The 15,676-nt window shown below is 35.3% G+C and overlaps 1 protein-coding gene across 1 annotated transcript; it reads right to left on the bottom strand.

Moving 5' to 3' along the window:
* Window positions 1–5,891: 5,891 nt before the first annotated feature.
* Window positions 5,892–9,753, bottom strand: LOC149414069 (uncharacterized). Its single transcript, XM_089643916.1, has 4 exons — window positions 8,826–9,753; window positions 8,049–8,151; window positions 6,502–6,600; window positions 5,892–6,420 (listed from the first exon to the last, which is right to left on the bottom strand). The coding sequence occupies exons 1-4, from the start codon at window positions 9,421–9,423 to the stop codon at window positions 6,087–6,089; spliced, it is 1,134 nt and encodes a 377-aa protein (XP_089500042.1). The 5' UTR covers window positions 9,424–9,753; the 3' UTR covers window positions 5,892–6,086.
* Between the last annotated feature and the right edge of the window lie 5,923 nt (window positions 9,754–15,676).

Genomic DNA, 15,676 nt, shown 5'->3' with positions numbered 1-15,676 from the left:
TGGAAGATAGTGAAGATCATTGAGATGACAAAAAGTTATTAGAAAAATACCCCTTCCGCCCCAAAGAACCTTCGACAAATTGAAAGAGGGATGCTGAAAAGATTCCATAAGCTGTTGCGTCAAGGCAAAGCAAGATGGCAAAGAGGCAAGTGTTGCAAGACTACAACAGTAGGGTAAGAAAAGAGAATGAAGAATAATCCAATCACCATATCGAGCAGTCCGATGCAGCACTGGCGCAAGCTTCACTCTCATCCTACAGATGACGGTGGTGGCAGATTGATGTCAAAGATACCTAAAGGTCGAAGATTGCAAAGAACGACACTTGTGTACCCGACATGTTCTTATGTATTATGTTCACGGTGGCTGGTGATCTGTGCAATACAATGAAAGGGCTTGCGTTATCATTCGCCTCTTTCTATTTACTCTTTAGTCTTGAACATTTTAATTTATTGTTACAAATAACTTGTTTATATTACATTCAAAACACTGGTAAACTAAAGATGGCTGGTACTAAACATCAATTAGTGAGATATGTGAAGCGAATGTCTTTTGGGTGGTCAGTAAATATAGCATACCATGGCCAATAACTGAGGAAAGGGGGCCAATAACTGTGGAAAGGGGGCCAATAACTGTGGAAAGGGGTCCAATAACTGTGGAAAAGGAGGCAGAACTGTGGAAAGGGGGGCCAATAATGTGGAAGGGACCAGTAACTGTGGAAAGGGGCAAATAATGTGGAAGGGGCCAGTAACTGTGGAAAGGGGCAAATAATGTGGAAAGAGGGCAATTATGTCGAAGGGGGGCAATAATATGGAAACGGGGCTAATAACTGTGGAAAGAGGGGGCTAAGCAATATTGCATGGAATGGCTTATAACTGTGGAAAGGGGGCCAATAATGTGGAAGGGGCCAATAATGTGGAAGGGGCCCATAATGTGGAAGGGGCCAGTAACTGTGAAAAGGGGGGGCTATAAATATAGAATGGCATGGCCAATAACTGTGGAAAGGGGACCAATAACTGAATATCATTTCTTTATTCAATTTATAAATACTTAACTTATACTAAAAAATATGTATCAATATTAAGAGAAAACTAATTATCAACAAGCATTAAGAAATAAATTACCGACCTATAGGTGTAAATAGTTTTAAAACATGTTATTTATTAACAGAACCAATCGTTGTACAAATTAAAAAAATATCTTAAATTCGGTGAATATTTATTTATACTGGGTTTTTACAGATATGAGAACATTCCAGATATTATAAATCAGTTAATTTATGTTAAATAAATAGGTACAACAATTACAAAAATATATTAATTTTCATACATCAAGGCGAAGCTTAATGCCAAATCACCATTTTGATTCACCTTTACAACGAATTGGTGTACATTATGAATACCAAAAAATACACTTAAGATAAATTGAACGTTTTCCTATCGCTTCGCTTGAGTAGAATACAAATAAATATATAAATCACTCAATAAAAAATATAAATGCAAACTACTAAAAAAAAATTTTTTTCAATAGAAATGTATGAACGCATAAAGGAAACAACTTTTCAAAATACAGTATTATTGCTAAGATTATCTGTGACAGTTTCACTTGATAAAATTTTTTGCTTTCTCATAAAATTGTTTACAAAATAAATAAAAACCAGTTATTTGCTTGAAATCGAACGTTTCTAGACCCCGTTTGTCAAGCGATTTCAATGCCTATTACCTACGATATAAGGTATACCAAGAATATACACATATTTGGCTTGTATCTTCCTCTTGATTAAGATAAAACAAATAAAAATACAAAATTATATGAAAGCTCACTCAAATGACAAATAATACAAAAAAATAAAAGAGACACAAATAGAGACGCAAGTAATACGTAATATAATCAGCGCAAAATATTTTTTATAGCAGAACATTTTTCTAAATCCATATAAATTATCGACGAAAATTTCTACTTCAGCACACTCCATCTAATTATCATATTTGGGTAATTTGTTAATGTATTCAGGTGAAACATGCTATGGCGTCTCAAACAATGGGAGTTGGGAACATTTAATTCAATATTGCTAATACATAATGCAGTATCATTAGTAGATGCATTCAGAGTCGCTTGATACTACTTGTATTGCAGTCAATTCATATCTCCGGGTGGAAAAAGAACTTCAAGCTACGTCAGGACTTTCGAGATGAGCCAACTTTGTTAAGGCGATAATAATACCAAGTAATGCAAAATCAGATGTTTTTGGTTTGAAAATTTGATTGCTTAGAAATACTACAGATGCTTTAATTAAATGCTGCAAGTAGAACACATCTTGGGCTTGTCGGCAAACGATCATTTTTTTGATAAGACCTTTTATAAGCCTAGAAAAAAATAAAGTATCAGGCCTAAAAAATAACTGTCTAGTGCAAAATATCCCATTTACAAACCCATTTTCGAATATTTTTTTATTGTATAATGTGCGAAATTCATTTTTTCATTTGATTATCGAAGGAAATTTTGATATATGTACCAGAACTTCACAAAATAAAACAAAATGAGCATTTTCGCGATGTTTACTTTTACACGAATATTGATCGATTTTCGGGGAGGTAAAAATTGAATTTGCCATTGTGAAATAAACTCTATGCCGTCTACGTAAGGGTTTCACGCTTTTGTATTTAGTTACCGCCCGGCGCTGGTGGTATGAAGATGTTCTTTATCTTAGTGCCGCTCTGTTCTGTGAAATTTTAGCAACTCTACCTAATCAGTTTACGTGTAATCGTTTTTTTTTTTATTCCTACTTTTATACAATTGGGAGGAAAGATAATAAAAAAACTGGGTACGCTCAGTGGCCTAAAACAAAATAAAAAAAACATGCTGGAATATTTAGGTTAGTTCAAATATTTTTTTTCATAATTAGGTACCTAGAAACAATAACGCAAGAAATATTTGTTAACAGATATACATAAAGAATAATAACAAATATACATTGCAAAATGAACGCACGATAAAATAAGTTACAATCATTATTTAAATATACAAAAAAATTATTATAAATCGGTCATCATCGATTATCGAACACGATTAGACTATTAGGTAAAATATACTCAAGGAGTAGGAATTATTATTTTTTTATTTTTTCGATGCATTCAATGTCTTTTGTAATATAATTTATCTAAATGTTTTTTACAGGCCTCTACGCAATCTTTCCTTAAAAAAAATTAAAAATACTGCGGTTCAAATAATTCCTAACTATAATTAGGTACTGTAATTTATTTAATTTAGTCGATGTATATGATAATACTATTTGAAAAACCACAATGTTATAATTTCTTTGGCAAAAATACGTAAATTACGCAGCTGAACAAAACAACGAGTAAAGAGTGTAGAGTGTAAAACCAATTTCAAATTTCGCGCGCTTTTGCGTACCGAAGCGACGCACAGTGGTAAAATTTAACGAAATTTTGGACGTATTTGGTCTTAAAAGGTTCTAAGGGTTAATTTTATTACTAGGATTGTTTGCACAGGCAGGGACGCTCTTGTGAGGTGTCACATAAAAATAAAAATAAAGTGGTAATTTATTGTCAATTCACGCATTACAGATCGCTTGTGTTTTATTCTAAATGGTCAATGCGGGTTTTGTTCATTTTTCAAGTGAGTTCATTTATAAGGCATAAAAAAAGACCATGAGAGTCCTTAGATATAAGGGATCACAATGATTCAGAATAATGATGTAAATCTCCAATAAGACAAACTTTTGATCGATAGATTGATACCATAGTTGATACCTTTCCAAATAAAATTTTGAGACAATTGGCATTTATTATTGTGATTTACTTCACCTCGGCTTTTATTTCATTTTTATGTTTATAATTTTTCTTTGCGTAGAATTTGGTTTATTTTAAATTACATTTTTTAAAGTATTTCATCCAACAAATTTCCAGGCTTGGGGATTTTTATTTTAGTTAAAACACGGCTTCGTTACATTCCGTCCATTTTTTTTGTGCATTACAGATTGATTTAATCCTATTACAATACACGTATTTATTATTATTTTCTACGAACCTTGTGTTAAACATTGAAGACAACATAAGTATTCTACTTTTATGGCTATTTACATTTTGTATTCACACAGCGGTAGGCAAGATCGAAACATTTACACGACCGAAACACCAATCGAATTAATCGCTCGAACTTCAGCGGGAGCAATAGCTGCGAGCAGAGGCAGCGTTTTAATGTCTCAGGGGAGGGTACAATATGGTACATTTGTATGAGGTAAGAACGGCATTTGCAACAATGGACAAAACCAATGTGTTCATATTAACAATGATACATTTATGGTTTACTTGCAAATAACGATAGGCGCAATCGACAAATCATCGATTTTTTTTGACCATCCACATATTATATCATTTATGATTTTTTACAAAACGATTTTGTCAAAAATCATTCGAAAAGATAGTCAGAGACAATCATTTTCACAATCGAATGTCAAATCCGAGAGATTATATTTCGAGACGTCAAAAACATCTCGGATTGCTTGACAAACGAGATATTATACCGTAGGTATATTGTATTATATGAACGATTGCATTTGGGATTACGCAATTATTCTTTGCTAATATTGTCAAATGTTGGTATTTGATGATTTTTGACGAAATCCGTTTGTCCATAATAACCATCATTGAATCGAAATTTTTCTATGATCAAAAATATCGAGTAAATCATCGATGTTTTGTTGATTGTGCCCATCGCTAATTCACATTCCGAAAATATTCTAAAATTTATATTATCTATCTTCGTTATGTCTTTTGATTGATTTTTCTGCGACGTCTGACATCTCACCTTTATATCATTAGTTAGGTATATCAAATTAATAACCTATAATATTAATACCTCCAACTTCTGACACCCCCCGGCACACCCGCCTGCCGACGACCTTGTCCGAATATTGAAATCCATTATAATCTATTCTCACCTAAAGCTGATTTGCAAGTAGAACAAAGCTAGACTGTGACTGTGGTCATGTCTTATATTCAGAAAATTGTTATCAGCAAAACGTGAAATGTCAATTAAAAATATTTACAGCGATTCTGTTGATAATATCTTTGTGTTTGTTGGTTTCGTTTCTTTAAATCCCTTTGAAACCAAAGTCTATCTCGGATTGAGCAAGCAGATCCGAACTGATTATTTACAAAAAATGTCACGGAACTGTTTATTTATGCGGTTGCAGTTTGCTGACTTGGAATGATTGGCTTTGTCAACATGAGTTTGATTTATTTATTAATCTTAAGTTAGCTCACATATTCGTGTGTGCTAATAGTTTTAAAAACATATAAACATGTACATTGTTTGGCAAACATAATCTTTCTTTAAATATTTCAATAAAGTCACAAAAAAGAAACATTAATAATTGAGATAGACATATTTTCTTAATTCATTTTTGAACTTATTAATATTTTCTATCACAGCAATTTCCTTCGGGATTTTGTTATAGAGTTGAACGACCTGGTACATCAGAGATTTTTGGGTGCTTGTTTTTTTTCTTGTTGGCAATCTAATTTGCTTAGAATTTCTCGTCCCGTGTCCGTGTATCTCGTTATTGTAATTTATTTTTCTTTTGATCTCTAATTTTCTAACCATCATGCCGTTTCCCCGCAGGGGTAGGCAGAGAGGACGGACCGCCAAACAACTCGGTCACACCACACACTCCTTGTCTCATTCACTTTCATACATCGTCTCATACGTACTCTTCTATTATTCTGATTATTGACATGGCCCGACTCGACTATCTGATTCATGTCTTCCTCGGGCGTCCCCGACTTCTGCTACCATGATCATACATTAATCTCTGCCACGTCTTAAATAAAATAAATAAAACAATTTAATAATATTGAATAAAAATCACGTTTATTTTAGTTTAAAGAGAATGGAAATTTATACCGATCAGTCGTATGAACAGAAATAATATTTTATCTGTCTTCCAGAAGTCGTGCTTTATGTTGTTGTGAACCGCTCAATTCCGTGTTATCTCTTGTATACATTTGAACAATTCGCACTCAACTGATAATTTAATGTTGCTTCAGTAATTTGTTATGATTATTTTATTGAAGTTGTCTGCGTTCTCGTCTTCGCTGATTGATTTCTTCTCTGTTTCGATCCCAATACATCCGATTACGTTCATTTCTTTTAGCATCCTTGTGAACGGACTGTGCACTTTGTTTGTGCAGTCTATTATCTCTTTTACGCTGGTTGATTTCCTCTCTATGTCGCTCCCAATACATCCGATTACGTTTATTCCTCGTAGCATCTTTCTGAACGGACTGTGCGCCTTCTTTATTTAGCCTACTATCTCTTTTGCGCTTGTTAATTTCTTCACGGTGTTTTTCACGATATCTTTGTTGCCGCGCTTTTTTCAGAGCTTGCTTATTGTCCAATCTGAAGTTACGAAATTTTGATTTAAAATGATAACAAAACACAAGAAATGTATGTGATGAAATGTTACATAAATATCATTACCTGTCTGATACATTGTGTCTTTGATTTGATTTAATGGATTGATTTGGCTCGTTATTAGATTCAATTATAATGTCACCTATCTCCTGTGAAGTATGAGCGCTGAAAATAATTATGTAATCTCATTAGTGTTGAAATTAAATGCGCATGCGTGCCCGAGGGAGAGAGAGAGAGAGAGCAATGCAAATGAGGGTGTAGTGATATTGAGCACGTGGGTATACCAATCCCATGTTTTACAAACACATGCGCAGCAAGTTACCCGTTTGCTGATATTTGTACAGCTCTGATACGGCTAACCTCATATGCAATAGAACGGGGTGAGCGTATGCATTAAGTGAAAGAGAGAGAGAAAGTAAATGTGTATAGCCGTCACGGAAGGAAAGTGAATTAATCAATTATTTTATCATTATTAAAATAGATACATTTATAGAATGAGGTTAAGTTGTAAGTAACATCAATTGTATCTTCCGTTATTTTTTTAACAGGGAGCAGTGCATTTACACGTTTAATGTTACTCATATTTAAAATTAATAAACAATGTATTAATAAACGCAAACGGCACTCTGTTCGAAACGATGCTCTTGGTTGTAAAATCACAGCGATTTAAACAAATGAGGAGGGAGCCGACTGGGCGAATGAAGCGTAGTTCCGTGCAAGAGTCGGTTCTACCTTCCTAGGTGGCCCAGAGGTGTTTTATATCGAAAGAAAAATAAAGTATAAAATGAATACCAGGTATAGAAAGATTTACACAAAACATATAAGTAGACTTGGGTTAAATTAATATTGTTTGAGAAAATAATATAATACTATAGCCTTCTCATACCTGCCTTCTGTGCAGTTAAATAGATCCGCCACCTCTACGTGGGTATTACTAACTTCATGTAATCTAGGTTAAGCGATAGCTTGAAATGCTCAGTCCAGATATTGATACATTAAACAGGATTTTAGAACGAGTAGCTCTCGATGATACATGAAATTCAGTAAGTTTAAGTCAATCAGGGCTGTCTATATTACCATTTACAATTTTTAATAAAAATATTAAGGACGGGTTTTTTTAACAGAATTTGAAAAATTCATCAAATTTCAAAGATAATATTCAAGTTGTAAAAGTATTATTCAAATTCTGTTATTATTCCATTGCTGAGAGCATATTTTCATTTCGAGCACAAGAATGATTTTTTTCCAGTAATGGTTCCATAGACGAACCATTGCGCTTTCATAATTGCACCTGTATGTACATTCTGACCACGAAAATGGTATCTCTCCAGTGTGGGTACGAATATGAGACATAGATTGTAAGTGCATTCCGAGCACGAGAATGGTTTCTCTCCAGTTTGGATATCAATATGACGAATCGTTACGCTTTTGTGACTACACCTATAATTGTATTCCTAACATGACAATGGTTTCTCTCCAGCGTGAGGTCCACTATGACTTACCACTGTGCTTTTATGACTGCATCTGTAAGTACATGCCGAACACGAAAATGGTTTCTTTCCAATGTGGGATCTTAAATTATTAACCATGAAATATTAGTTTTGTTACTACACCTGTTGGAATAAGTAGGGCGGGAAAACGATTTCTTTCCTGTGAATGATTGTTTTGCTTTCTGGTCTTTCGTGCAAGCAATAGACGATTTGGACGAAACGAATTCTGTAATAACAAAATAAACATTGTGAATGGCATAAAGGGTATTTGACAGACAACGGCAAGTCAGTTTTCACACAAAACTTGATAAACAAGTTAAAAATTGTTTTTAAATAAAAAAGTGTATGCATTTTAGTTTCCAGAATGGTAAACATCTTCGATTCCACTATTGAACCTGTGAGTTCGATTTTCGGATGATATACCCTATAATTATTTGTATCGTTGCACCTATAAGCGATCGCTTATTAACAGAAGAAAATAAGTAAACTTCAGTTTGGAAACCAAATTAAACTCAAGTTTCGTTCGTAAGTGAAGCTTTTACCTTTTTTCCTGTAAAATATACGTGGGATCAGGACGGATCACTGTTATAGAGGCTACACAAATGTGGATCTACACACACATACTTAAAACCTTGGAAAAATGAGTGAGGAACGCAGAGGTTCTTCATGTAACAGACAAAAATTGAACATTGAGTACAACGGGGGTATCAATTACAATATAACCCAAATCAAATGCTAGGGTTAGATTGATTGAAGACTTGGCAAAGGTCTTTCTTTTTACCATACCCACATAGCGTTGTGAGTGGTATGAGTGCAGTTCTGAGCTGTTCGGCCAGCAGTCTGCACGGTAAACCAACCTCCCATAAGAGAGAGAACTTAATGCATAAGTTAATGACTTACCTCGGCTTTGGTCGATCTTTTCCAGATATAAGAAACATTCCTTTTTAATGTCAGGAGAGTGAATATCAATTTCAGAACATTCACCATGTTCTTGCGCTTTTTCCTCTGCAGCTAGCGTGCCTGGTTGACACTTGATCGCAGAAACGTCCTCTGCTTCCTGTTTGACAATTCCGTACTGCAATATTGCAGCACAGTGAGATGCTGGACTCTCTTGTTTGGGAACTGTCTCCGGTTCTGACTTTATGATACTGACATCCCAGGTCATAATATTCTTTTCAGTTAAACGAATGTCCGCTAGAGTCCCCGGTTCACGCTTGACATAAAAAGTGTCCTCTGTCTCCCGTTTGACAATCCCATACTGCAATGTCTCCGGTTCGGACTTAATGACACAGACATCTGAGGTCAAAAGATCCTTGTCAGGTAAACTAGAGTCCGCTAGAGTCCCCGGTTCATACTTGATAGCAGAAGCGCCTTCTATCTCCTGTTTGACAATCCCGTGCTGTAATATTGCATCACGGTGAGATGTTAGACTCTCTTCTTCAAGGATTTTCTCGGGTTCGGACTTTATGACGCTTACGTCCCAGATCATAATATCCATTGCAGATTAATGCTGTCTGATTTCACAGTTTGCGCATTAGTCTTGTAAACAAAAATTGCATATTTAAATGCAGCGTAATTAATACAGAATACAACACTACGTGGTTCTCTAAAAACTTATCTTTCAAAACCTTAACAATTCGCTATTAGTCGCTCTGCCCGACGCTACTCTGTTGCTGTGTGCGCAACTGCTTTTGAGTTTACTTCCGTTTATGCCTCAATATCTGTGGCTGCATACTCTACCTTGCAGTGGTTCATATTTATCACCAAATATTTTATTTCGTACTTACTGACTCCGCATGCATTTCCGAAGTAATGACAGGTGCGGACAGGTGGGTGACACGATGCCATAGACAAATCAACCCAAGACAAACCGGAAGATAGATCATTTTTATATTCAAACTTTAGATCAGTGTTCTGTCGGTGAATAGCCATAAAAATAACTTCAATTTAAGTTGATCAACTCGACACTTGAGAGCACATATTGACAAGTGTGAACTTTGACAAAGTTGCTCAAGTTTTTAGTTAGAAATCCCGCCATTCAATTAAAGTTCATCATCTTAAATTGAACGGTCACGCTGGCCACGTTCAATACAAATTCAATACCAAACACGAGATGACCTAAATAATAATGGGGCTATTTAGTAGTGATGAGCAAAAATGAAACATTTACATGATTTAAATATTTTGATCAAAACATCAAATGAATCGAGCGATTAATCGATTTAATCGCTTGGAGTTCAACGGGAGCAGTAGCTGCGGAAAGAGACAGACTATTGTATTATATTGAGGTGGGAAGAGGGGAGCGGCACTTTTAAAGAGACAGACTATTGTATTATGTTGGGGTGGGAAGAAGGGAGCGGCACTTGGAAAGAGACAGACTATTGTATTATGTTGGGGTGGGAAGAGGGGAGCGGCACTTGGAAAGAGACAGACTATTGTATTATGTTGAGGTGGGAAGAAGGGAGCGGCACTTGGAAAGAGACAGACTATTGTATTATGTTGGGGTGGGAAGAGGGGAGCGGCACTTGGAAAGAGACAGACTATTGTATTATGTTGAGGTGAGAAGAAGGGAGCGGCACTTGGAAAGAGACAGACTATTGTATTATGTTGGGGTGGGAAGAGGGGAGCGGCACTTGGAAAGAGACAGACTATTGTATTATGTTGAGGTGGGAAGAAGGGAGCGGCACTTGGAAAGAGACAGACTATTGTATTATGTTGGGGTGGGAAGAGGGGAGCGGCACTTGGAAAAAGCATGTTACTTTGGTAAGGCAACATTTTGGTACGTAAGTATTGCATTTCCAAAAAATGTACTAAACCAGTGTTTTTAAACCGGCAATGATGTTTATTGTTTATTTGCAGATAGCAACGTGATGATAGTCATATTATTATTATTATGTAAATGATTACGAATTTTACTTTGACGTTAAATTTATTAAATCTACATTTAACTGAATAAATAATACAAATAAATAATGTTCGTACCTACTTCCAATTGAAAGGATATAAACTTGAATATTCCTGCTGGAGATTTGAAATCTCCTCCCGTTTCTCGTTATTCATTCTTCAATAGAATAAATAATTCAATTATTCCTTTCCCACGGACATAAAAACCTGAATACTAAAACAATATCGGGCCGATTGAATCTTTCACAAAAAATACAAACATAACCTTAAAATACATTCAACCTTAAGAATCTTTATAGAGCGCCCTCGCGGTGATTTTTCACAAAAACGGCACTTTAAAAATAACCAATTAATGTTTATTAATAACCTTATCAACTAATTATAAGTCAGAATGATGTTTTTACACTAAATGCACGGGCGTCATAAATCCCAACCTAAAATATGTTCATGTACTCGTAGCTTCTTTGGTTGGTAGATAAAATCATAACTAAACATTTGTCAATTAGCAAGGAATAATTGCGTAATCCCAGTTCTCAGTTCCTAGTGGATATTAAATCATATTAGGTAGTACGTAACACAATGTACCACGGGAAAAATATCTAATTTGTCAAGCAATCAGCGGCGTAGCTACCTAGGGGCTACGCGGGGCAGTGCCCCGGGGCCCTCAAGCTCAGGGGGCCCTCGAATCTTTACCAGAAATCTCGATCGAACTGAACTTTTGGAAATTTCTCCCATTTTCAAAATAAATATGACAGGTTGCAACTTGCAACCCCACTTTAATCATGACAACTCAGTTGAAAGAAATTCAAAAGTTATGCCTAGGGAATTCCCCTAAATTCTTTCTGTAGGTTGGCAGCAGGGGAATTTCTCTTAGCTTTGGCCTTGAAACTCATTTGCAACCGCCACGCCCACCTCAAAATTCTTATAGAAAACTAATAATATGGCTAAAAGCTCAGATCTCATTGGTGAGAGCAGAAGTATTGGTTTGATCTCTCGCTCTCTACCATAATGACTCGTATAACAGAAAGAGATGACGGAATTTTGCCGTTTGACAGTTTCAAATCATTTAAACAAAATGAGGGTGGTTTATTTATACACGCGGGTTGTCATTTGCTGCCGAAATACTATCATTTCCGTCGAAAATATTGCGTATTAAAGTTGTTCGTGATAAAAATACAATATAAGCCAGTATGGTGTTAGCGAGTTACAAACATTTATTCAACCTACCTACGTAAGTTCAAGTTTAAAGTGATTTGACAGTTTTTAGGTTATTCGTTCGGTTTTTTGAACAATGCTTCATACTTGTATGTCTTCCTCCACAGCGTATAAATGTTATTTATTAAATCGATAAACTTATTCATGTTATTGATTAGTGTTATCCTGTATTATTTTATTGTTTTGGTGAAATTAAAGATTTTTAAACATATGTAACCATGAGTTCATGAGGCTGAAAAATGTCGGAATTCTTCGTCGTACTGTCGGACAATCATGTTTTGGAAATTTTCTTCAGTGTTTTTGCAAATTTCTTGTCATTTTGGGTTTCTTCTTCTCAGATTAACAAGCTTAATCTTAAGGAAATGCACTGTAAAAGTTTATTTTCTTAGTCAGATGAACCTTGCCCTTGGAAAACATTTCGACATTTTTCTGCTTCAAGGACATTTTTATTTTTATAATAGTTTTTTTAGGCTAGTGAATGAATAAAGTAGGCTGAGAGCAATTATGTTGTCTATGGTCGCATCTTTTTTTAAATGGCCTTGAGTTTCCTCTACCTTGTCTACTGCTCTGCTCCGCACGGTAGGTACTGATTGTATATCTCTGGTTAATTACTGTATAATTCCGTTACATACAAAAAGCCCGAAGATATCGATCTAGAGAGTGGTATATTTATGGTTGGCAGTGTTGGGATAGTGATATGTGCAGGGGCGTACAACTCCCTTCTGACCTTGTAACCCTGATGGGAGGAGTTATTCAATACCCAAATTCTTATAGACAAAGCTGTTGTGGCTGAAAGCTCAGATCTCATTGGCTCAGAGCAAAAATTGTAGTTTGATTTCTCGCTCTCTACCATAGCGACTTGTGTAACAGAAAGAGAAGCTAACCATATGTTATGCTGCGATAAAAAATTAACGGTAATTTCCAAGACGCCATTTCGAGGTTAAAGTCAGTTGAAGTTTTTAGCGTAAATATTTTGAATTTTGAAAATCGTCTAACCCATCTAAAAATAATTTTACGTGCTAGAATTCTTCAAAATGATAAATTAATGCCGTGTTGTGTTAAAGGTTGCTCAGACGGATTCGATAATACGGTGCTAGCAAGAAGCAGCAAGAAATACGTTTGTTTGTGGGTGTCATTTCTCAATTGAAAGCAAAAATACGGTTCTTTTGGGATTAAAAAAGAATGCTTGGCAACGCTTAATCTTCCAATCATCATATAATATCCTGTCTATCTCCACCAACTGAAAGAAGGACCCGAACCTGTTTTTAAATACAGGTACTAACCTCTCGTTCTTTGATACAATATTCCTGATTCCTGAATGTACTTCATTGGCTAATAATTTAATTAATTTTCCTTTTCAGACCTATCCGTATTCCGACGCGATACTATACCACGTATAAGGATGCTAAAACTGCTAAAAAAGCCACGATTACATCAAACAAGGTCATTTAAACCTCTCCAGAATTGCATCATGTAAGTATTCAGATTTAACCAGCATTTTCCATGATGTTTGCTAACGACAAAGCTGTGGAAATTATATGAAACCCTTGCAGGAGAATTTGAATAACTTCTAGTGCTGTGGCAATAATAATTAACACTTAAATTTGTTGAATATGTATTTTGTGTATATATTCTTGTATTTTTGTGCAAGGTCAAATTGAATCCTATTAAGTTGTTGCAGTAAGACAGAAATCCTGGGTTCGATTCCTAGTTGAGACTGTTACTTTTTATTTTTCTGTGTCTTGTTCTGTTTCATGTTTTGTTTAGATATATTAGTATTATCTTCTACTTCAATGATAAATCAATGCTCAATACATCAGTTGTACTGACCCTGTTTTGTATTACTGTCCATTGTCTTTTTGAAAATAAAAAGTATTTTTATGTGTGCATAGCTGTGGGTTTTTTTTTATTTTCCTTTTCCTGCATTCCAATATTTTTATTTTTAAAATATAATTTTTGTGGGCTAGTGAATGAACGATGTTAGCTGGGTGCAGTTATATTATCTATGTTTGCACTTTTTTAAATGGCCTTGAGATTTATTTATGGTCCACAATATATTTACCTGTCTGGACCAAACGACCGTTTTATCAGTGGTCGTCTGTGGTTAAGAGGGTGACAAAATGGGGGCATACAAAAAGCCCGAAGATATCGATCTAGAGAGTGGTTTATTTATGGATATGTGCGTCATTCCCCAACGACACTTGTAGCGTATTAAAATATTGATTAAAAGAAGAAACCCAGTGGTGCATTTAAACGCAAACAACGCCAAGAAAGAGAAGATAGTAAACAAAAATTGCCCAAAAATGGACAAGTTTTTTAGTTAGCCTTCTGCAAGTACATCTGGCCAAAATATTTCTATTGAAAGTGACTCAAATAATGTGGTAACTGCAGTGTTGGTTGAGAAGCCTACTGAAGAAGATTCGACAATTATTGCAGTTGGAGATACCTCCGCCGCCGATCATGTGAACGTGGATGATGTTTGCATGACACACATAAGAGCGGAGGGTTTGGAGGAACCACAGACCTCAAATCTTCTTATGACTTGGGAAACTTCACGAACAAAATATTAAGTGATAACGAAAAACGTCAAATTCTTGATATGGGGCCTTTACAGCCTTCAGGACCTTTTCCAACAGACATCAACCAGAACAATAGGTGTTTTTCAAAATCGTACTACTTTTCGTGTTCTAAATATGGACCAGTTAATCGTTTTTGGTTGTGTTATTCCAAAATACTAGACGCTGCCTATTGTCAACCCTGCTGGTTATTTGCTTCACAAAGGAATAATGTTCGGTGTACGGGAATTCGAGATTGGAAGCATTTATCAGAAAGAATTAAACAACACAGTTGTTCGAGTAACCATTCGGAAGCATGTGCTGTGTATGAATTTTGGAAAAAAAAACGATACTAATACTACCGACAAGGAACTTGAAAATGAAATTCGCAAAGAAGCATAATTTGTTCTTCAAAGGTTATGCGTTATCATACTTACCCTAGCAAAGAGTTCTTTGGCTTTGAGAGGACATCAAGAAGACTTAAGTCAGGAAGGATACCATCTGTCTGTATCTGTCCTTTGTAGAGCTTGTCGCCCGATATGATCACATTTTGCGGCAAGTTTTGGATATGCCCAAAGGTAATAATAATTATTTCTAAGTTTTTTTATCGTTTTATTTTGTTTATTAACTGTTTAACTTGACTTGACTTTTTTGAAATTGTGTTTTTTTATGTTTTTAGGATCTACAAGATATCTGAGTGCAACAATTCAAAATGAAATGATTGAGAGCTTGGGGACCAAACTTGAAACCCATCTACTAGACCAAATTAGAGCGTCACCGTTTTTTTCCATCATAATGGATACGACTAAATAGAGGGTCAATACGATGTCTGCAATAAAACTTCGTTCATTATCAGAAATAGTTCTAAAGAGTCCTAATAAAGATGAGCGTAGTGAAGCAGAGAGTATTAAAACAAAAATGCTAAATTTCGAGTTCGTGTTGCTTTGCGAATTCATGCACAGTGTATTGAACGACATCAATTATGCATCCAAAACTTTACAAAAATTCGACATCAATTTGGGCGAGGCGAGTAAAGTTTTAGCAGAGACCAAAGAAAAGTTGCAAATTTATTGAAAT

Source organism: Hesperophylax consimilis, chromosome 20 (assembly GCF_061612785.1).
Source record: "Hesperophylax consimilis isolate HC1 chromosome 20, BYU_Hcon_1.0, whole genome shotgun sequence".
In the NCBI taxonomy this organism is placed as follows: Eukaryota; Metazoa; Arthropoda; class Insecta; order Trichoptera; family Limnephilidae; genus Hesperophylax; species Hesperophylax consimilis.
Note: the sequence above shows the minus strand (reverse complement) of the source record. Positions and strands in the feature narration are given on the sequence as shown.

What these genes read in the sequence shown, in the direction of transcription:
- LOC149414069 (XM_089643916.1), bottom strand. Translation starts at nt 9,423, where the DNA reads ATGGATATTATGATCTGGGACGTAAGCGTCATAAAGTCCGAACCCGAG. An exon ending in AAAGATCGACCAAAGCCGAG is followed by an intron (nt 8,152 to 8,825) that starts GTAAGTCATTAA and finishes TTGTTATTACAG; the next exon opens with AATTCGTTTCGTCCAAATCG. An exon ending in CGCCCTACTTATTCCAACAG is followed by an intron (nt 6,601 to 8,048) that starts GTGTAGTAACAA and finishes AATTATTTTCAG; the next exon opens with CGCTCATACTTCACAGGAGA.